The sequence below is a fragment of the Xyrauchen texanus genome, chromosome 4 (assembly GCF_025860055.1).
Source record: "Xyrauchen texanus isolate HMW12.3.18 chromosome 4, RBS_HiC_50CHRs, whole genome shotgun sequence".
In the NCBI taxonomy this organism is placed as follows: Eukaryota; Metazoa; Chordata; class Actinopteri; order Cypriniformes; family Catostomidae; genus Xyrauchen; species Xyrauchen texanus.
In genome coordinates, this window is record NC_068279.1 from 14,911,961 (window position 1) to 14,933,172 (window position 21,212).

General features: G+C 39.7%; 2 protein-coding genes across 4 annotated transcripts; one reads left to right on the forward strand and one right to left on the reverse strand.

The window, feature by feature from the left end:
• Nucleotides 1–135: 135 nt before the first annotated feature.
• LOC127638844 (gap junction beta-1 protein-like) lies at nucleotides 136–4,505 on the reverse strand. Of its 2 annotated transcripts, none has more exons than XM_052120590.1 (2): nucleotides 4,363–4,505; nucleotides 136–1,796 (listed from the first exon to the last, which is right to left on the reverse strand). In XM_052120590.1, exon 2 carries the CDS (start codon nucleotides 1,780–1,782, stop codon nucleotides 1,060–1,062), a length of 723 nt encoding a protein of 240 aa, XP_051976550.1. In that variant the 5' UTR covers nucleotides 1,783–1,796; nucleotides 4,363–4,505; the 3' UTR covers nucleotides 136–1,059. The 2 variants fall into 2 exon arrangements, with proteins under 2 accessions (XP_051976550.1, XP_051976545.1); XM_052120585.1 differs by lacking the exon at nucleotides 4,363–4,505 and adding an exon at nucleotides 2,632–2,729.
• Nucleotides 4,506–10,627: 6,122 nt separating this feature from the next.
• LOC127638755 (myotubularin-related protein 2-like) lies at nucleotides 10,628–20,635 on the forward strand. Of its 2 annotated transcripts, XM_052120481.1 has the most exons (16): nucleotides 10,628–10,794; nucleotides 11,025–11,085; nucleotides 11,216–11,239; nucleotides 11,323–11,386; nucleotides 11,484–11,578; nucleotides 11,663–11,767; nucleotides 12,426–12,530; nucleotides 12,626–12,709; nucleotides 13,384–13,533; nucleotides 13,633–13,821; nucleotides 13,900–14,085; nucleotides 14,184–14,390; nucleotides 15,313–15,405; nucleotides 15,686–15,799; nucleotides 17,482–17,658; nucleotides 17,778–20,629. In XM_052120481.1, the coding sequence occupies exons 1-16, from the start codon at nucleotides 10,751–10,753 to the stop codon at nucleotides 17,940–17,942; spliced, it is 1,863 nt and encodes a 620-aa protein (XP_051976441.1). In that variant the 5' UTR covers nucleotides 10,628–10,750; the 3' UTR covers nucleotides 17,943–20,629. The 2 variants fall into 2 exon arrangements, with proteins under 2 accessions (XP_051976441.1, XP_051976432.1); XM_052120472.1 differs by having other exon boundaries at nucleotides 10,654–11,239; nucleotides 17,778–20,635.
• Nucleotides 20,636–21,212: the final 577 nt, after the last annotated feature.

Genomic DNA, 21,212 nt, shown 5'->3' on the forward strand with positions numbered 1-21,212 from the left:
TTTTAAAGGCAGTATTTCTAAAGACATCCTCACCCTGCAACATTTTTCACAAGTGCCTTTGCACAGTAAAGGGGGATATATATGTTCATACACACAAAAAAGAGTGATAATTCAGTAATTGCAAAAGTTGGTCATTCAAAATTTTACTAAGAGACATTTTACCAACACAGTTTTAAAACAGAGGTCCTGCCCACATTTAATTTAAAATATAAGAAAATAAAATATTCTCAAACAGGTATAACCAAAACGCCAATGGTCAGGACATAGCCCAGATTTCTGCCCAGCCTGAACACATTTTGTGGATAAAACTTTACAACAATGCTTTATTGTTGAATATGTAGATGCCAATACCTGTTATAAGTTTATTAGCACTAGCAATTTGAGAAAATGTGCTTTGGTGAATCTTGACATTTGCCAATTAGATAAACTTTAGAGAGATTCTCCCACACATAAAGTAAATTAAAGATTTTATTTAACATTTCATTTAACAGTGTGAATTGATTTAAACACTGGTCTAAAATCATATGGAGTAGGCTAACATTATGTACATATTTAAAAATTCTGAGTTTATATTTAAGATGTGTCACAAATCGCACACTTCTGCATTATTCCACGTCATTTTGTATTGCAAGTAGTATGTGTAGTATGTTCACACTTAAAATTTAAAAAACGAAAGTTACTACATATCTGGCCTGACAAAACGATTGTAATTAATGGTAAATGTAGCAACTCATGGAACAGAAGTTTCTGTTAACATTAGCTAACATGCTAATGCTAGCTGCAACATATCACATGCATTTGAACCATAATTTCTGCCAGCTGCAAGAAATGCAAAAAATAAAAAGTTATTCTTCCATTTGGGACGATACCACACTTTGAAAATTCATATACTGCGTGCATAGTGTATAAGTACATAGTGTGTAGTGTGTCATTTTGGACACAGTTTCTTATTTCTGAGGTGTACAATTAAAATGTTTAGTTAAAGCAATTAGGTGTTTCAGTGAAATATATTTTAGAGTTTAGAGTAGAGTGAGTTTTACTGCATTTTTTGCATCAATTCTAAAAGGACCACAGTTTCTGAGAAATCCAAGCTCCCACAGGAGAGTCCTTGGAATTGTTCAGATGTCGACTTGTTGCCCTGGCAACAAGAAAGACGATTTCCGCAATGTTGAGCAGGATGCAGATGCCAGACACCACAAGCATAAATATAGTGAACACTGTTTTCTCTGTTGGCCGAGACACAAAGCAGTCAACTATGTTTGGGCAAGGGTATGAGTCACACTTTACCAACCTGAACATTTTATAGCCAGGGTAAATCATATAGAACAAATACATAAAAGCTGATTCAAACAACACACGGAACAACAGGCTAATCATGTATGTCCACCAGAGACCACCAGTAATCTTCATTTTTTGCGTCTTTATCTGCTCCAGTTCCTTGGGACTGGTGCGGCCAGCCTGGTGGTACAACTTTTTATCGATATGCCGACGATGTGCAATGTGCATGGTCACCAGCAGGGCGGGGGTAGAGACCACAATCAGTTGCAGTGCCCACAACCGGATATGAGAGACGGGAAAGAAGTGGTCATAACATACACTGTTGCATCCAGGTTGCTGGGTGTTACAGACGAAATGGGCTTTCTCATCACCCCACACACTTTCCGCCGCCACCACCAGAACCATAATTCGGAATATGAAGAGGACTGACAGCCAGATCCGCCCTATGCCGGTGGAATGCCGGTTCACGCCGCTAATCACGGCATAAAAAGACGCCCAGTTCATTTTTGATTCCAGATCTGAAAGAAAGAGAAAACCCCCACTGTTACGAAACACACATACACATTGTTAAAATAGTGGCCACTCTCAATCAAACAGAAGCAGCTTAAAAGCCAATATTAATTATGTTATCTGACATTTTATAATATCAGATCAGATCATGCATTCAGTGTGACTGCATTATTAGAACTTGCAGTTACCTCACCCAACACTGAGATAAGCATAGGCTATGTGTATAACATTCAAGATGTGAAAACTATTGATTGATTTGCTCAAATATTTAACTGCTTTGAGTCTTAATTCAGGCTTAAGCCATATGTCATGGCTCCTGTAGCTCAACTGATAGAGCATGGCATTAGCAACAAAAATGTATACCTTGAATGCACTACAAGTCACTTTGGATTAGAGCTCCTGCCAAATACATAAATGTAATGTCATCCCTGAAGACAACACATAAAACCCATCCACATCTGGCTCTGTGTACCATTAGATGTATGACACAAGTTGTTATCTTGTTTACAGTAAGACAACAACTACCTATCAAAACTTAACAACAAAATGTTCTTGTACATGCTGGTACTCAGGTACTAAAATATCAATTTATAAATGTTTATTTGAGCACTGATATGTTTGCATATTAATTATCCTGACTGTATATGCTATCTGGAAATGCTATAGCCATTAATCATGATTCACATTTCACAAAAAGTTAAACTCCAAGGCCATAATACAACCAAACCTACTGCAGAAAATGAAAGCAGACAACTTATGTTCCGACAGAGAGAGAGAGAGAGAGAGAGAGAGAGAGAGAGAGAGAGAGTGAAAGAGGGAGATTTATGGAGTATTTAGTATTACCAGACTCCGGAGGTGGTGATAGTGGCATGGGCAGAGCCCATGTGGAGGGGTTCTGAAACCCGCCGTGTATCCTGTGTGTGTGTGTGTGTGTGTCTAAATGTGTGTACTTCTGATAGATGGAGTGTCTCAAGCTACGATTTATGAAGGCATGGCCAACCATGTGACCAGCGATCTCGCCAATGTCATTCTCCCATCGCACAATGAATGGGTGGGTTCAGTCAAAAAACAAGAGTGTATGCTTCTGTGTGTGTGATGTAGGTCACTGAGTATCTTCTATCTTTTACCTTTGCTGCCTCAAAGATTGGTGTAATTTCATACGTTCTGACATAAGAGGCCCAGTACTAACAAAGCTATAATTTACAGATTATGAACTTAGATCTTTATAGGTGAGTTTAGAATTGGTTAACAGTGAATTTTAGCACTCATTTAAAAACACAGATCTTTATTTTCAAAATTGGTCATCAGGGCTCTAAACACATGACCTAGAGGGGAGGTTTTTGGATATAGTCAACAGTGGGTTTGGCAATTAAAATAAAATGCTCACAGGTGTGACCACAGGGGTGTTTGTTGAGGATTGGGTAGGGTTGGGAATGGGGAGGGGTGGTAGTGGGAGTTAAATGTTGATTCTGTGTATTTATGTCTTTCTTTTCTGTGTTTGATGCTGGAATCGATAAAAATGTTAATCATAAAAATAAAAAAAATTAAATAAATGCTCATAGCATCAAGTGTACTTGCCAACACCCTATTGCCATGATGTGTATGTACATTTATCAAAATGATGATTTAAGCCTCCAATATTGATATCCTGTAAGTGCAAACCATTGATTCACATAATTTTATTTGATGTTTTGACTGTATTGCTGCACTGTAAAAAGTGGTAGCCTGCAATTGTTACCTTCAGGAGCTATTGCTACCTGACCTAACTCTTAAAATGAGTTTTGCTGGTGTAACCTAATGTATTCAGGTTGAGTCAGTGAAGTTACTTGAATAAAACCAGTTAATTTATTGTTACAACAAAGCACTTTTTTAGGTAAAAAAAAAGTTTCAGTGTATATTTGTGTGTATATACAGTGTATATATTTTAACTACAAATGTACTTTAAGTACTTATGTAGTAACAAGCAGCGTCTTTATAGATCAATCTCAAATATATAGCAATATATCGATTTATGCATTTAGGTGAGTGTTCAAAATATATTTTTTTCTTGTACAAGTTTTTAGTTTATTGCTTAGATAGTACAGATATTTTTTTTTTTTTTATCTCTAATGCATGATCAAAAATAATATATCATTTGGATATCAAGTGTTTACTGTGTTTTATTAGATGTAAATAAATATATGAAGTGAACTGTTGGATTTTATCACAGTCCTGAACAAAGTCAAAAATTAACTGAAAATCCTGATGATACATCTCCTCTTCAAGTTCTCAGAGACACATTTTTATTTCCCTGGTCTAGTTTAATGAACTAAAATATTTCCTGACTTAGTATTGTGACTTATTATATGTGTTATATTCCTTAATGAACAAGGAGCATTTGTAATATATATATATATTTTTTTTTTATTATTATTTAAACCAAAGATGGGTGTTTCTTAGCTGATTCACTGATTTGGTAGTTGGTTGATTATTACTGAGTTGTTGGGTTGAACATGGTTGGTAGATGATTATGATGGGTTTAAGTGGTAGGTTTAGTACTGTGTTTGGTAGGGTTGGTATATGGCTGATGTTTACCTGCGGTTGATGAGGTCCCTAAGCAGAAGAAAAGGCTGAAGTTGAAGTCGCAGAGGAAAGGGTTGATGTTTCACTAGTGCAGATTATGGTGCAGAACCAGAGCTTTGCATTGCTAATCACTGGTGTCATGCTGTTACTCACCCCACTACAAACATCTCCAGACAAAAGATGCTTGTGATGCCGAGTCCTTAACCATTCAGATCAGATACAAGATACACACCCACCAGCAGTGACTCTAAGGCACATCATGTACGAACACACACCAACATACACACACTTTACGCATACATAGCATTCATTCACACTACAATTATTACAACTACAAACTTAAATGTCTACATTTAAACATTTAAATTCACAAATTTATGCGCATCACAACTATACATATGAATTACATTATAAAAAGTCTACACCTTTTCAAAACTTGCTTCTTTTTTTCCTGCAGAACAAAGTACAAACTATAGCAAATGTGCCCTCCCATCACAGTCAACAATTATCCCCACCTAAGAGTGATGGTTTTCACCACTATTTCCTTACTATCCATTAAAAACAGTATATATATATATATATATACAGTGGGTACGGAAAGTATTCAGACCCCCTTAAATTTTTCACTCTTTGTTATATTGCAGCCATTTGCTAAAATCATTTAAGTTCATATTTTTTCCTCATTATTGTACACACAGCACCCCATATTGACAGAAAAACACAGAATTGTTGACATTTTTGCACATATATTAAAAAAGAAAAACTGAAATATCACATGGTCCTAAGTATTCAGACCCTTTGCTGTGACACTCATATATTTAACTCAGGTGCTGTCCATTTCTTCTGATCATCCTTGAGATGGTTCTACACCTTCAATTGAGTCCAGCTGTGTTTGATTATACTGATTGGACTTGATTAGGAAAGCCACACACCTGTCTATATAAGACCTTACAGCTCACAGTGCATGTCAGTGCAAATGAGAATCATGAGGTCAAAGGAACTGCCTGAAGAGCTCAGAGACAGAATTGTGGCAAGGCACAGATCTGGCCAAGGTTACAAAAAAATGTCTGCTGCCCTTAAGGTTCATAAGAGCACAGTGGCCTCCATAATCCTTAAATGGAAGATGTTTGGGATGACCAGAACCCTTCCTAGAGCTGGCCGTCCAGCCAAACTGAGCTATCGGGGGAGAAGAGCCTTGGTGAGAGAGGTAAAGAACCCAAAGATCACTGTGGCTGAGCTCCAGAGATGCAGTCGGGAGATGGGAGAAAGTTGTAGTAAGTCAACCATCACTGCAGCCATCCACCAGTCGGGGCTTTATGGCAGAGTGGCCCGACGGAAGCCTCTCCTCAGTGCAAGACACATGAAAGCCTGCATGGAGTTTGCTAAAAAACACCTGAAGGACTCCAAGATGGTGATAAATAAGATTCTCTGGTCTGATGAGACCAAGATAAAACTTTTTGGCCTTAATTCTAAGCGGTATGTGTGGAGAAAACCAGGCACTGCTCATCACCTGTCCAATACAGTCTCAACAGTGAAGCATGGTGGTGGCAGCATCATGCTGTGGGGGTGTTTTTCAGCTGCAGGGACAGGACGACTGGTTGCAATCGAGGGAAAGATGAATGCGGCCAAGTACAGGGATATCCTGGACGAAAGCCTTCTCCAGAGTGCTCTGGACCTCAGACTGGGCCGAAGGTTCACCTTCCAACAAGACAATGACCCTAAGCACACCGCTAAAATAACGAAGGAGTGGCTTCACAGCAACTCCATGACTGTTCTTGAATGGCCCAGCCAGAGCCCTGACTTAAACCCAATTGAGCATCTCTGGAGAGACCTGAAAATGGCTGTCCACTAACGTTTACCATCCAACCTGACAGAACTGGAGAGGATCTGCAAGTGGGAATGGCAGAGGATACCCAAATCCAGATGTGAAAAACTTGTTGCATCTTTCCCAAAAAGACTCATGGCTGTATTAGATCAAAAGGGTGCTTCTACTAAATACTGAACAAAGGGTCTGAATATTTAGGACCATGTGATAGTTCAGTTTTTCTTTTTTAATAAATGTGCAAAAATGTCAACAATTCTGTGTTTTTCTGTCAATATGGTGTGCTGTGTGTACAATAATGAGGGAAAAAAAATGAACTTAAATGATTTTAGCAAATGGCTGCAATATAACAAAGAGTGAAAAATTTAAGGGGGTCTGAATACTTTCCGTACCCACTGTAATGCTCTGGTTTATGTCTTAGAGGCAGTGAAAGGCACATAAAGTATATTCTTTATTCATCTGAGGACTTCTGACTAGGAAGGCAGTATGATATTTCACTTGCCCAAAAAAATCAATTTCGCAGACCACATCTCAAAGAGAGCATTATCATGTAGATTTACACTCTACAATATCAGGAAGATAAGACCCTTCCTCTCTGAACATGCCACACAACTTCTTGTTCATTCACTTGTCATAACTAGACTGGACTACTGTAACGCTCTCATTGCAGGCCTCCCCGCATGCGCAATTAGACCCCTGCAAATGATCCAGAATGTAGCATCTCGTCTGGTCTTTAATGAAACAAAGAGAGCCCATGTTACACACCTCCTTGACTTTCTTCACTGTTGATGCAAATATCAAATTCAAGGCTCTGATGCTGGCATATAGAACAGTCACTGAGTCTGCTCCAGCATACCTAAAATAATTTCTGCAGAGCTACATTCCCACCGGAAGCCTGCAGTCGGCTAAGGAATGGCACCTTGTTGTACCAACACAAAGAGGCACCAAAACACTTTCCCGGACATTCGGTTTCATCGCACCACATTGGTGGAATGACCTTCCCAACTCCATCGGAGAAGCTGACTCCCTTTCCATCTTCAAAAAATGGCTAAAAACACATCTTTTCCATGAGCACTTCACCAGTCACAAAAAAAAAAAAAAAAGTAAAAGAAAACAATTCTTGTTGCACTTTAATCTGTCTTTAATACTACTATTCCGATGCAATTGAAACTTTGTAATACAGGACTTTTCATACCACTGTCTCCTTAAGATGATTTGCTTACAATGTATTCCTCTTTTGTAAGTTGCTTTGGATAAAAGCATCTGCCAAATTAATAAATGTAAGATGTCAATGTAAAAAATACTCACATTAACAAAGAAGGCTGGACTATACTGCCACAAGACACATAAAAGACAACAGACACATTACATAAAGGAAAAACACAGCACAAAAGATGCTTACATGATTATCTTTTGTGGACTTCCCATTGACTAGTTATTTATTTATTTAGTAATTTTATGATTATGTTAGACTATCCATCACTATCAGTGCTTTCCCCTCACTTTGTCCTTTATTTTGCTGCTGTCTTTAGAAAGTGACAGTGTGTCCTTGAGACTGGAAAATGTGAAACAAGACATTATTTACTCTCATTATAAACCATATGCCCTTCTCAGGACATCCCTAAAAGGACCTTTTTTTCTTCTTCAAATTTAGCTAATTAAAAGGACAGTTCACCCAAAAATTGTATTTCTGTCATCATTCACACACCCTCATATTGTTCCAAACTCCTATGACTTTCTTTCTTCCATGGAACACTAAAGGAGAAGTTAGGCAGTATGTCTCAGACCCCATTTACACCTGGTATTAAGATGCATCTCGGGTGATCCGATCACATGTGGTCAGGTTGCTTTGATGCATCACCTGCGACCACTCTCCTGTCTCTGATTTCATGACAAAATACATCAATCACTATGACAGTGTATTACTGCATGATAATAAACTGCAAAAAGAGTCTTAAGACAAAGAAAGTGAGAAAACAACAGCACACTGTTTCCCCTAGATGCAGTTGGAATTTAATCTAAGCACAAACGCAAAATTTCAAGCAAAGATCTCAGTTATTTTAACGGAGTATCTCAATTTGCAACGATTACGATTGGGCTCCATCAGTATCGGAACGATGACTGGCTGGAGCAGAGAATTAGCTAACGCATTGAATCACCGGCGAGTTGACATTGCCCGTATGCAAGGAAATGTGCCAAGTCAAGGGACATCGGACAAGGATTCAAGTTGGTCTATTACAGTACATCGACAAAGAGGAACGACGTCACCCTTAATGAGATTGCATCATGGCCATGGAGCGGATAAGGATCATCTAATTTCGCTTAAGATCGAAACAGAGAGAAATGTCCTGCGAGTCCTGTCATGCTACACACACCAGTCTAGCTGCATCAAGAGAAATATGACTTCTGGAATGGTCTCGATGGCCATCTTCAGACCACTGGCGAAGAAGAGCTGCTCCAGATTGGCAGCAACCAAAACTGACAAGTTGGGAGCACCAGGGATGGGTTCGAACAGATACAAGGCAGACATGGTTATGGAACTTGAAATGAGAAACGCAAGCGAGTTCTTGAGTGGACACAAGCACACGACCTGGCAATCATTAACACCTTCTTCTAGAAGCAGCTGTCCAATCTGTACAGCAGCGGTGGCAATGCCACGCAGATTGATTTCTGACTCCTTTGAGACTTAAAGCTTGCCACCAATGCCAAAGTCATTTGATCGGACAACGTAGCTCCACAACACCGGATACTCATGCTCGACATGCATCTCCAAGTTCAGCCAAATAAGAAGCAGCCAACGGCAGGGCAAGAACGGATTCAGTGGTGTAAACTGGCCAAACATTGAGCCATCATGGTGAAAACATGTGGCCGTGTGGGAATCGATCGCCATGCACGTTACTGAATGCCCACTGTCTGCTTCATCGACAATTGGTGGAATGAAGATGCCCAGTGCATTGTCAAGGAGAAAAAGCCCATCTTCAAGACATGGAAGAAATTGAGAAGAGAAGGAGACCTACAGAGGAATCGCATCCTCAAATCTCCGGCGAAGTGCGTGGTGGCTCAGGCTAGAGACGTGTATCTCCAAGACTTATATGGCCAACTGGAAACCCCTGAGGGGGCTTATAAGATAAACAGGCTAGACAGTGCATGGCACTGGGCGACGCAGGACAATGGACATATCAAGCACGTCAAGGACGAGAATGGTTGGCTCATGAAGAACATGCCCAACATCCTCTGATGATAGAATGACCACTTCGCTCATGTGTGCAAAAAGGAGTACCCATATCCACCAATACTAAATGCAGCAGCTGTCACTAGTCCCATCCAGCCAATATCGACTGTCGAAGTCATGGTTGCCATCAGCAAGTTGAAGGCGGGCAAGGCGGGCAAGGCAACCAGGCCGGATGACCTCCCAGCAAAAGTGTGGAATCTCAGGGGAATGCGAGGAGCGGAGATCCTTGCAATGATGTTTAATAAGATCGTGGATGCCAGCGAAGTCCCGCCAGCTTGGTTGACCAGTGTTACCGTACCGATTTGGAAGAACAAAGGCGATGTCACAACTGCTCCAATTATCGACCAATCTGGCTGCTATGCCATAATGAGGATCTTTGAGCGTGTACTGGGCCGCCGACTCAGCGCAATGATATCATGATATTGCCTAATCAATGTGGCTTTGTGAGGGGATTTGGCACAACAGATGATATCCATGCTGCACGCTGATAGAGAAGATGCACAGCATGGAGAAAAGAACTGTGCACCTCACCTTCCTGGACCTGGAGAAAGCCTTTGACTGAGTGCTACATGACCTGATCTAGCACAGATAAATTGCAAAGCGCAAGCACACAGTAGAGTTCAGTGGGCAAAAAGATTGCTTGTGTCCGTCACAGTACAGTTCACAACAATGCACAAATATTAGTTTGGATTGAATCCAAGAATGTCCATTATAGGGATGTGTGTAGTATGAGGAGAAATACACAAACTAAAAGTAACAAAACAGAAGATAAACAAACATTCGGTGTGAAGCAGCAGCGCTTAGTAAACAAATTTCCAGTATCCAGGACGACAGGTGTCAGTTTAGTGTCCAAAACCACAAGAACTACTGGGACCAACAGGACGAGTAAGAGTAAAATCTTACTGACTGCACCTTAATACCAGATGTAAATAGGGTCTCAGTCACCACTGACTTTCATTGCATATTTTTTTTCCTAATGAAAGTGAATATTGGCTGAGGCTGCCATTCTGCCTATGTTTCCTTTCATGTTTTTTTCATAAAGTTTGTTTTTATTTTTAGACTTATTATACATCTATTGTAATATGCTCCAAAATACCCACAATGTATTTGACCCCCTCCCCCCCTTACACACACACACACACACACACACACACACACACACACACACACGCATGGACGTTCAGCCCCATAGACATATATGTCTATGTACAGCCCCACCCGCGCAGGAATTGTGGGAAGACATGGCAGCTTCCGGTGTTTGTTTTGAGTGAGTTTTCCGCACAGTAATGTCAACACTTTAAAGAGCTTCACAACTTTATCAGTACCGCGGTTCGGTCCGGTTCGGGATGGAGGAGAGCGGCAGTGTGGACAGCGTGGAGTCGCTTTGCAGGTACCAGCAGAAAACACACACACATAAACTCTCTTTCCCCCTCACACACACACTCACAGGCACTTCTACGGGAAAATATAAAGTTGTATTCCACAAATGCGCTTTAGGAATCACGTTCACGGATATTTGAGGCTTCCTCAGTATGCTTTCTCTGTCCGAAGTACACGAGAGATCATGAGCAAATCACAGGCGTGGACTTAACCGGTCTTCATCCTCTGATATTCTTTTAGCACCACCACGACCCGCTCGGACCGCTCGAGTGGCACCAGAGTGTTGGATGCAGAGCTGCGGGTCAGAACCGAAACACAACACTTTACACTCTGTTCCAAAAACTGCTGTATGTTCTGTGTTATACATAATGAGCATACAGACCTCTATTCATAAACTAAACCGCATTTGTTTTTTTCCCTCTCCATTTCAGACTAAAGAAAAGGCATTTGAAAAGGTATTAAAGTTATCAAAGTTTAATTAGGTGTTAAAGGTTTCTCAAGCTCTTGTGCACTGATCCGATGTTGTCCTTTTATTTAGGCCTATATGGACCCCAGTAAAAAAGAGCTTCCTCTTTTGCCAGAGGAACTGATTCAGGATGCGGGTATTTGTGGCGTAGTATATATTACTGTATTTCACTACTGCAAGATGGTTTGATTTCCATAGATTCCTGCTTTGATGGTTTTATTGTGTGTGTTCAGCTAAAGACGTGACTTATATTTGTCCATTTGTTGGGCCTGTTAGAGGAACTCTAACTGTTACCAACTACAGACTGTTCTTCAGATGCACTGACCGGGTAAGATATAAACACACTGTCCCTATAAGATACAAGCAGCTGATCAAAAAGTCTGTGTTCATTCACACATGTTTGTGTATTAAGGAGCCAGCATTTGTGCTAGATCTACCGTTGGGAGTTTTAAGCAAAGTAGAGAAGATCGGCGCTGCAACCAGCAGAGGAGATACCTCATATGGACTTATCTGCAAGGTGTGTGTGTGCGCGCGCGCTGTAAACAAAACTAGTTTTGATTTTTGCATGTGTGTGTGTTTAATGCTCATTGTCATACCTTTCAACACTCCCGTATTTCACACACATCTCCCTCCCGTTTTGTTATTTCTCCCGGGAAGCTCCTGTAATTTGTATGGCCCAAACCTCCTTATATGAATAATTACATATTATTCCAAGGTTGGCCATTTGCCAGATCTTGTATGAAACGCATCCTACTCACACAATCGACACATCATAGAAATTTCAACCCATTTGTGACCTCAACCTGGCAACCTGCAACCCAGTTGCGCTGTTGGTACCTGCGCAGTTAGTTGACGCGGGAAGTTCAATCAAGCATCACTGGTAGAGGGGAGGTAAAGACTTTGGTGGTGCTCCGGCGAAAAAAACTAAATATACATGTCAATTTAACAGCAGCTGGACGGAAGAATTTAATTTAATATCTCGAAGCCATATTGACAATGGCCACGCCTTTTGCAATGTGTGTCGCACTGATTTTAATATCGGACACGGTGGGGAAAATGACGTTACTCAGCACATGTATGTATTTTGCCTTCCTGTGCCACGCCCCGCCCGTTCAGAGGTCTCCCGGATATTGGTACCCAAATGTTGACAGGTATGCTCATTGTGTGTGTTGTAGGACGTGAGAAACTTGCGCTTTGTGCACAAGGAGCCTGATGACTCGTTGAAGAAGTCAGTGTTTGAGGTTCTGATAAAATTTGCCTTTCCAGTGTCCAACAACGTGGTGAGAAATGGTCATAGATATAGAGCATTGATTAACTCATAGCCTTCAAGAAATACTCAAGTCGCAAGTCTCTCCCTCCTTCCCTCTTTTTCTAGTCTCTCTTTGCATTTACGTATAAGGAAGTGTTTCCTGAGAATGGATGGAAGGTGTATGATCCACTAGCTGAATACAAGAGACAGGTATATAAAGTGTTTTTTTTTTTTTTTACACATTTGCTTTATTTTACAGTTCTCCTTATTCTCTCGCTTAAAGGAATAGTTCACCCAAAAATGAAAATTCATCATTTACTCACCATCATGCCATCCAATTTCTTATGCTGATCACAAACAAAAATTTTTAGTAGAATATTTCAGCTCTGTTGGTCCTCAATATGCAAGTGAATGGGTACCAATATTTTGAAGCTCAAAAGCACACAAAGGCAGCATAAAAGTAATCCATACGACACCAGTGGTTAAATCTATATCTTCAGAAGCGAGAAGATAGGTGTGGGTGAGAAACAGATCAATATTTAAGTCCTTTTTTTTTTTACTATGAATTCCACTCCTTGCCCACTAGGTTGTGATTTGCATGAATAATGTGCAGCTCCTAAAACACAAGAAAAAGAAAGTGAAAGTGGAAATTTATTTTAAAAAAGGACATAAATATTGATCTGTTTCTCACCAACACTTATATCACTTCTAAAGATATGGAGCAACTATTGGCATCGATTAATTTGTAAAACCAATACAGTATATCGGCCCACCTCTAATCCAAATACTTCTTGTCCTAATTTTAAATAATTTGTTTCTAATGTAATGACATTTATAAATTTGTACCTTTTGGGGCCATTGTATATAAATATGTGTGTGTGAAGGGTCTTCCAAACGAGAGCTGGAGGATCTCTAAAGCGAATGATCACTATGAGCTGTGCGATTCATACCCAGCGGCACTAGTTGTCCCTGTTAACATCACTGATGAGGAACTGAGGCGAGTCTTCAGCTTCAGGGCTAAAGGTCGCATACCGGTCAGTGACATCAGTTCAACGTCAATTTGTGGGATTGTTAATCTTTTGGCCACAATGCATCATCTCACCAACTGATCCATGTTGTTCCCTCCACTTTAGGTATTGTCATGGATCCATCCAGAGAGTCAAGCCACAGTGGTTCGGTCCAGTCAGCCGATGGTTGGCCAGAACGGCCGGCGGTGCAAAGAAGATGAGAAGCTCTTGCATGCCATCATGGATGCAAATGCACAATCACACAAACTCTTCATATTCGATGCCAGACCCAGTGTGAATGCTGCAGCCAACAAGGTGAGTATTACACTAATCCCAGTGTATGTTTCACATGAAATGGAAGCTTTGAAAATCCTGTATTTGTCTGTTTTTTAGATGAAAGGAGGCGGGTATGAAAGTGAAGATGCTTATCAGAATGCTGAACTGGTGTTTCTGGATATACACAATATTCACGTAATGCGTGAGTCACTTCGGAAGCTGAAGGAGGTTGTCTACCCCAACATCGAGGAATCTCACTGGCTGTCCCACCTTGAGTCCACCCACTGGCTAGAACATATCAAGGTGAGAGGAGAGGGGCATTTAAGACCTCTACATCACTTTTCTTACATTCAAAGAATGAGGATGATGGTGACACTGATGGTGATTTTTGTGTTTGACAGTTGATTTTGGCTGGAGCTTTAAGGATAGCTGATAAAGTGGAGTCTGGGAAAACTTCAGTGGTGGTTCACTGCAGTGATGGCTGGGACAGAACGGCTCAGCTGACTTCACTGGCCCTGATAATGCTGGATTCTCATTACAGAACCATTCGGGGGTTTCAGATACTTCTGGAGAAAGAATGGCTCAGCTTTGGCCACCGCTTCCAACTGGTTAATGCACAGAGAATAACAGACACACATTGCATTAAAGCCCTATTGAATTGTAATAATTTGAAGTGCTGTTGACTGTGTCTCCAGCATTTTGTCCCAGTCTGCTTGTGTAATTCTAATCAATCTCAATTTCTTTATTCATTGTTTTTATTTGAAAATTCTCTCATTAGTTACTCACCCTCATTCCATCCCAGATGTGTATAACTTTCTTTCTTCTGCTGATCACAAATAAAGATATTTAGAATAATATCTCTGCTCTGTAGGCCCATACAAATCAAGTCAAACGACATTCACAATTTTTGAAGCTCGCAAAGCATATAAATGCAGTATAAATGGAATCCATATTTGAGTGGTCAAATTCATGTCTTCAGAAGTGAATTGGTAGGTGTGGGTGAGAAACAGATCAATATTTATGTCTTTTTTAACTATAAATGACCACTTTAAAACAGCCCTCCTAAGCAATCTTCTATCCTAAGAGTTGTTCTTTTGTTTTTTGGTGATTTACATTCTATGTTCATAATGGCATTTACTGGGCAGGGAGATGAATCTATAGTAAAACGTACTGAGATATTGATCGGTTTCTCTCCCACATCTGTCATATCGCTACTGAAGACATGGATTTAACTACTGGAGTCTTTTGGATTATGCTGACTTTGTGCTTTTTTGAGCTTCAAAGTTTGGACCCTGTTGAATTGCATTGTATGGACTACAAAGCTGAAATATTCATCTAAAAATTTTGTTATGTGTTCAGCAGAACAAAAAAAGTCACAGAAGTCATCTGGGATGGCATGAGGGTAAGTAAATGATGAGAGAATTTTTGGGGGGCTGAACTATTCCTTAGAGTGAATGTTTTAGTGCCATTTTTAAGTAAATGTTTATAATAAATACTGTACATGATTATTCTGTTTGTGTGTGTCTATAGAGGGTGGGTCACGGTGACAAGAATCACACAGATGCCGATCGCTCTCCTATCTTCCTGCAGTTCATTGACTGTGTGTGGCAGATGACAAGACAGGTTAGTGCAAAGAAAAAAGGGACTATGTTCACACATATTCAACACCACATCAAGGCAAAAAGCATTATAAATTATATATAAAGTAGATCTGCACAGTGTTATACAATTCCCTCTTATTTATAAAAAAAAATCACAGCAATGTTTTGATCAAAATGATCTCTGTCAGGCTGTTGAAGTGCAAAGAAACCTACAGTTACCAGAGCAATGTGTGTCTTTTAAAATGTCTTAAATGTACTACCACAGTCGGTCTCTATACATAACAATGTGTGTTTTTGTGTAGTTTCCTGCAGCTTTCGAGTTCAATGAGTATTTCCTCATAACAATACTGGATCACCTGTACAGCTGCCTTTTTGGTACATTTCTATGTAACAGTGAGCAACAAAGACTTAAAGAGGTAAGAGATATCTTGTGGGTGTATGTGTATACACATTTGTGTTCTCACAGTACAAATATAATATATATTATACACAGTGGATAATAAAAGTCTACACATCCCTGTTAAAATGCCAGTTTTTTGTGATGTAAAAGAATGAGACAAAGATAAATCATGTCAGAAATGTTTACACTCTTAATGTGACCTATGTGAACAATTTAATTGAAAAACAAACTGAAATCTTCGTGGGTGAAAAATTTAAATGAAAAACCTTACAATAACCTGGTTGCATAAGTGTGCACACCCTTTTAGAACTGGGATGTGGCTGTGTTCAGAATTAACCAATCACATTCAAACTCATGTTAAACACCTGCCATCATTTAAAGTGACTCTGATTAATCACAAATAAAGTTCAGCTGTTCTAGTAGGATTTTCCTGACATTTTCTTAGTTGCATCTCATAGCAAAAGCCATGGTCCGCAGAGAGCTTCCAAAGCATCAGAGGGATCTCATTGTTGAAAGATGTCAGTCAGGAGAAGGGTACAAAAGAATTTCCAAAGCATTAGATATACCATGGAACACAGTGGAGACAGTCATCATCAAGTGGAGAAAATATGGCACAACAGAGACATTACCAAGAACTTGACGTCCCTCCAAAATTGATGAAAAGACGAAAAAAAAGAAAACTGGTCAGGGAGGCTTCCAAGAGGCCTACAGCAACATTAAAGGAACTGCAGGAATTTCTGTGAAATACTGACTGTGTGCTACATGTGACAACAATCTCCTGTATTCTTCATATGAATGGGGTAGGGTGGCAAGACGGAAGCCTTTTCTTACAAAGAAAAACATGCAAGCCCGGCTGATGTTTGCAAAAACAAACATTAAGTCTCCCAAAAGCACGTGGGAAAATGTGTTATGGTCTGATGAAACCAAGGCCATAATTCCAAAAGGTATGTTTGGCACAAAAACAACACTGCACATCACCCAAATAACACCATACCCACAGTGAAGCATGGTGGTGGCAGAATCATGCTTTGGGGCTGTTTTTCTTCAGCTTTAGTCAGGGTGGAGGGAATTATGAACAGTTCCAAATACCAGGCAATTTTGGCACAAAACCTTCAGGCGTCCGTTAGAAAGCTGAAGAGGAAGTTCACCTTTCAGCATGACAATGACCCAAAGCACACATCCAAATCCACAAAGGCATGGCTTCACCAGAAGATTAACGTTTTGGAATGACCCAGACCTGAATCCAATTGAACATCTGCATAAAATCAAAAGGTGCTTCAACAAAGTATTAGTTTAAGGGTGTGCAACCAGGTTATTGTGAGTTTAAAAATTTTTCCCCTCAAAGATTTCAGTTTGTTTTTCAATTGAATTTTTCACGTTATAGGTCACATTAAAGGTGGAAACATTTCTGACATGATTTATCTTTGTCTTGTTCTTTTACATCACAAGAACCTGGCATTTTAACAGGGGTGTGTAGACTTTTTATATCCACTGTGTATAAAATATATATATATATATATATATATATATATATATATTTCTAGAAGATTGTTATTCAAAACACCACCTAAATTAAATCAGATCTCCTCTAACAGATCTAAATGTCCATTTTAAGAAAAATTCTCAATCATTCAGCTGACAATTCAGATATATGTATTATTAATGTTTGTGAGTCTAAAGGATTGTCTGTATGTTTAGGAAGTGCCAAAGCGCACTGTGTCTCTCTGGTCATTTGTGAATAGCCAACTAGAGGAGTTTGTGAATCCGTTGTATGTGCACTACCCTTCCCGTGTGCTCTTCCCCACTGTTGGTATACGACACCTCCAGCTCTGGGTCTCCTACTACATACGCTGGAATCCTCGGATGCGCCCACAGGTAAACAAATTCACTCTTAATTGGATTACATTTAATCCAGGATCCATTATAATGGGTATTTTAATGGCATGCATTTGAAAGTCTCTGTTTCCTGTAAAAGTACTTGTTTCTGTGTTTAGGAGCCTGTCCATCAGCGCCATAAAGAGCTGCTCGCCAAAAGGGTGGAGCTTCAGAAGAGGGTGGAAGAGCTACAACGTGAGGCGACTAATCGAACGGCCTCTTCATCTTCTGAGAGGGCCGGATCTCCAACTCGCTCCATCACACCTGTGCAAACCTTTGTATAAGGTCCCTATACTCTAATAGAAAGAGTGTGTGAGCATGTGTAATGTAGTCCTTACATTACTTGGAGTGATACACAACTGATGTAAATTCACACACCAACATTCACCTCGCTGATACCAGCTGGCTGGATGTAAGAAGCTTTTAATCACTAAAAATGCTTTTGGTATTATATTAATACAATTATTATTAAGACTAGTAGTGAGGCATTAAGACATGTTAGATACATATTAGGGATTGTAATGGATAAGCTTTATATTGTAGTAAAACTGGGTGGAGGACATGCTCATCACGAGCATCACATGACCAAAGCAGTGGCGAGGTATTTGGGCCTTAGACCGTTATGTACGGAATTCTGTCTTTACATGAAATTCTAAATTTTCTTAGGCTCATTTCAGATGACACTATTCACATAAGTGATACAGTCCTGTTCATTCCATATGCACTCTAATTTATCAATTGTTAAACTAGAAGCAAATGTTAAAGAAATTGTCCACCCAAAAATTTTAATTCTCTTATGATTTACTCACCCTCATGCCATTCCAGATGTGTATGACTTTCATCTGCAGGACACATTAAGATATTTAAAGAATTTCTCAGCTCTGTTGGTCCTCGCATTGCAACTGAATGGGTACCAACATTTTGGAAATGCACATGACTCCAGTGGTTACATCCATGGGTTCAGACACGATATGATAGGCGTGGGTGAGAAACAGCTCAACATTTAAGTAATTTTTTTGTCACAAATTCTCCTCCCTGCCCATTAGAGGGCGATATGCATTAAGACTGTGAATCACCGAAGAAGGATGAGAAAGTGAAAGTGTAGATTGACTGAGCAGGGTGGAGAATTTATAGTAAAAACAATTGAAATAAATATTGATCTGTTTCTCACCCACACCTGTCTGATTGCTTCAGAATATATGGATTTAACAACCAGTCTGGAGTACTTTTATTTTGCCCTTATGTGGATTTTGGAGCTTCGACATTTTGGCACCCATTCGAAATTTTGGCACCCATTCACTTGTATGAAACTATAGACCTGAGAAATTCTTCAAAAAAAATCTTTGCTTGTGTTCAGCAGATGAAAGAAAGTCAAACATCTTTGGTGTCGGATGGTAGGAGGGTGAGTAAATCATGAGAGAATTAAAATTGTGTGAACAAACCCTTTTAAGTGTGTTGATGCTAATTTAATGGGCATCTGTTTGCATTAATCACCACTAGGTGGTGCTATGCTACAAGAGAATCTACAGCAATAAACACCTGTAGTGTCTTTATCTTCACAACAGATGGTGTATTTTGTTCATGTGGGGTTACAACATACACTATATGGACAAAAGTATTGGGACACCTACACATTACACCTACAGGAGCTTTTATGATATCCCATTCTAAATCCATAGGCATTAATATCGAGTTGGTCCCCACTTTGCAGCTATAACAGCTTCTACTCTTATGGGAAGGCTTTCTACATGATTTTGGAATGTGTCTGTTGGAATTTTTACCCATTTTTCCAGAAGAGCATTTGTGAGGTCAGACACTGATGTTGGATGAGAGGGCCTGGCTCGCAATCTCCATTCTAGTTCATCCCAAAGGTGTTGAGGTCAGGGCTCTGTGTGGGTCAGTCAAGTTCTTCCCCACCAAACTCATCCAACCATGCCTTTATGGACCTTGCTTTGTGCACTGGGGCACAGTCATGCTGGAACAGAAAAGAGCCCCCCCAAACTGTTTCCACAAAATTGGAAGCATAGAATTTTCCAAAATGTCTTGGAAAGCTGAGGCATTGAAAGGTGTGGGCCTAGGCCAACCCCAGAAAACAACCCCATAGCATTATCCCTCCTTCGCCAAAATTTACAGCACAATGCAGTCAAGCAGGAAATGCTCTCCTGGCATTCGCCAAACCCAGACTTATACATAAGACTGCAAGATAGAGAAGTGTGATTTGTCACTCCACAGAACACATATGCAATGCTCCAGAGTCCAGTGGAGCACAGCTTTTGTGCTGATGTTAATGCCAGGGGAGGTTTGGAACTCTGCAGTTATAGAGTCAGCAGAGCGTTGGCGACTTTCACGCACTATGCGCCTCAGCATTTGGCAACCCCGCTCTGTAACTTTACGTGGTCTGAGTTGCTGTGGTTCCTAAACGCTTCCACTTTGCAATAATACCATTTACAGTTGATCGTGGAATATCTAGGATGGAAGAAATTTCACAAACTGACTTGTTGCAAAGATGGCATCCTATTACAGTACCACGCTCTAATTCAGTGAGCTCTTTAGAACTACCCATTCTTTCACAAATGTTTGTAAAGGCAGACTGCAGAGCTAGGTGCTTGATTTTATACACAAGTGGGAATGGGACTGAATGAAATGCCTGAATTCAATGGTTAAGAGGTGTGGCCCAATACTTTTGTCATTTTATATATATATATATAGCAAGATTACAGAATGGCACATGTATGCATGTATGTATGTGAATTTATGTACAAAGCAGCCATTTGGTCCAAGAGCTGCACAAGACACCAGCTATGATTCTAAACGTGAGATTTTAAGAGGTAACCTCTGTTGATCCAGTGTGAAATAAATATATGGCAAGCACAAATGTCTTGTTGCATCTTCAGAGCTTCCTGACATTATTCCCAACAATACATCAAGTGTCTGACTTACTATTATACTTTTGAAACATGGTCCAGTTGCTGCATTTCTTTACCTACTGCTTGATTGTTGACTGGAGAAAGGCGAGGCTTACTGAATTCAGTGTTCACTAGGTGTTGTTTTATATATTTGTCATAAAGCACATACTTTTAATTCAAAGTGACTTTATCAAGTAAAAAGCTTTTTGCTCACTGAGGTATCCTATTTCGCTATACTGCAGAATATTCTGGGTTCAATACAAGTTAAATTCAATCGACAGCATTTGTGGCATGATATTAACACACTTATTTCGACTCGTCCCTCCTTTTCTTAAAAAAAAAAAAAAAAAGAAAAAATCTGAAATGAATGGGGGTTAATTTTACATTAAAATATTCACTTTTTCAAATGTATAGACAAACAAAACGCATGTTAAAATGATTTTAGTTTAACAAAATCACTTACTATTTCTGTGTGAAGTTATAGCCAATTTTACAACTTTGTTATCATGACAATGTAATATCAACAAACCCTAAAATGATGATTTAAACAACTTTACAACTCTTAAGTCTTTACAGAAAGATTACTGTAAGTGCTTCTATACAATTTTAAGTTTCACATTTCTGTGTTTAAACCCTCCAAAAATTGCC

Excerpts from the sequence above, each read along its gene's own strand:
- LOC127638755 (XM_052120472.1), top strand. The coding sequence starts at position 11,072 with ATGCAGAGCTGCGGGTCAGAACCGAAACACAACACTTTACACTCTGTT. Across the intron at positions 12,710-13,383 it reads TAGCTGAATACAAGAGACAG|GGTCTTCCAAACGAGAGCTG; the intron begins GTATATAAAGTG and ends GTGTGTGTGAAG. Across the intron at positions 14,086-14,183 it reads ACTGGCTAGAACATATCAAG|TTGATTTTGGCTGGAGCTTT; the intron begins GTGAGAGGAGAG and ends TGTGTTTGACAG.
- LOC127638844 (XM_052120585.1), bottom strand. The coding sequence starts at position 2,659 with ATGCCACTATCACCACCTCCGGAGTCTG. Across the intron at positions 1,797-2,631 it reads ATCACCACCTCCGGAGTCTG|ATCTGGAATCAAAAATGAAC; the intron begins GTAATACTAAAT and ends TCTTTCTTTCAG.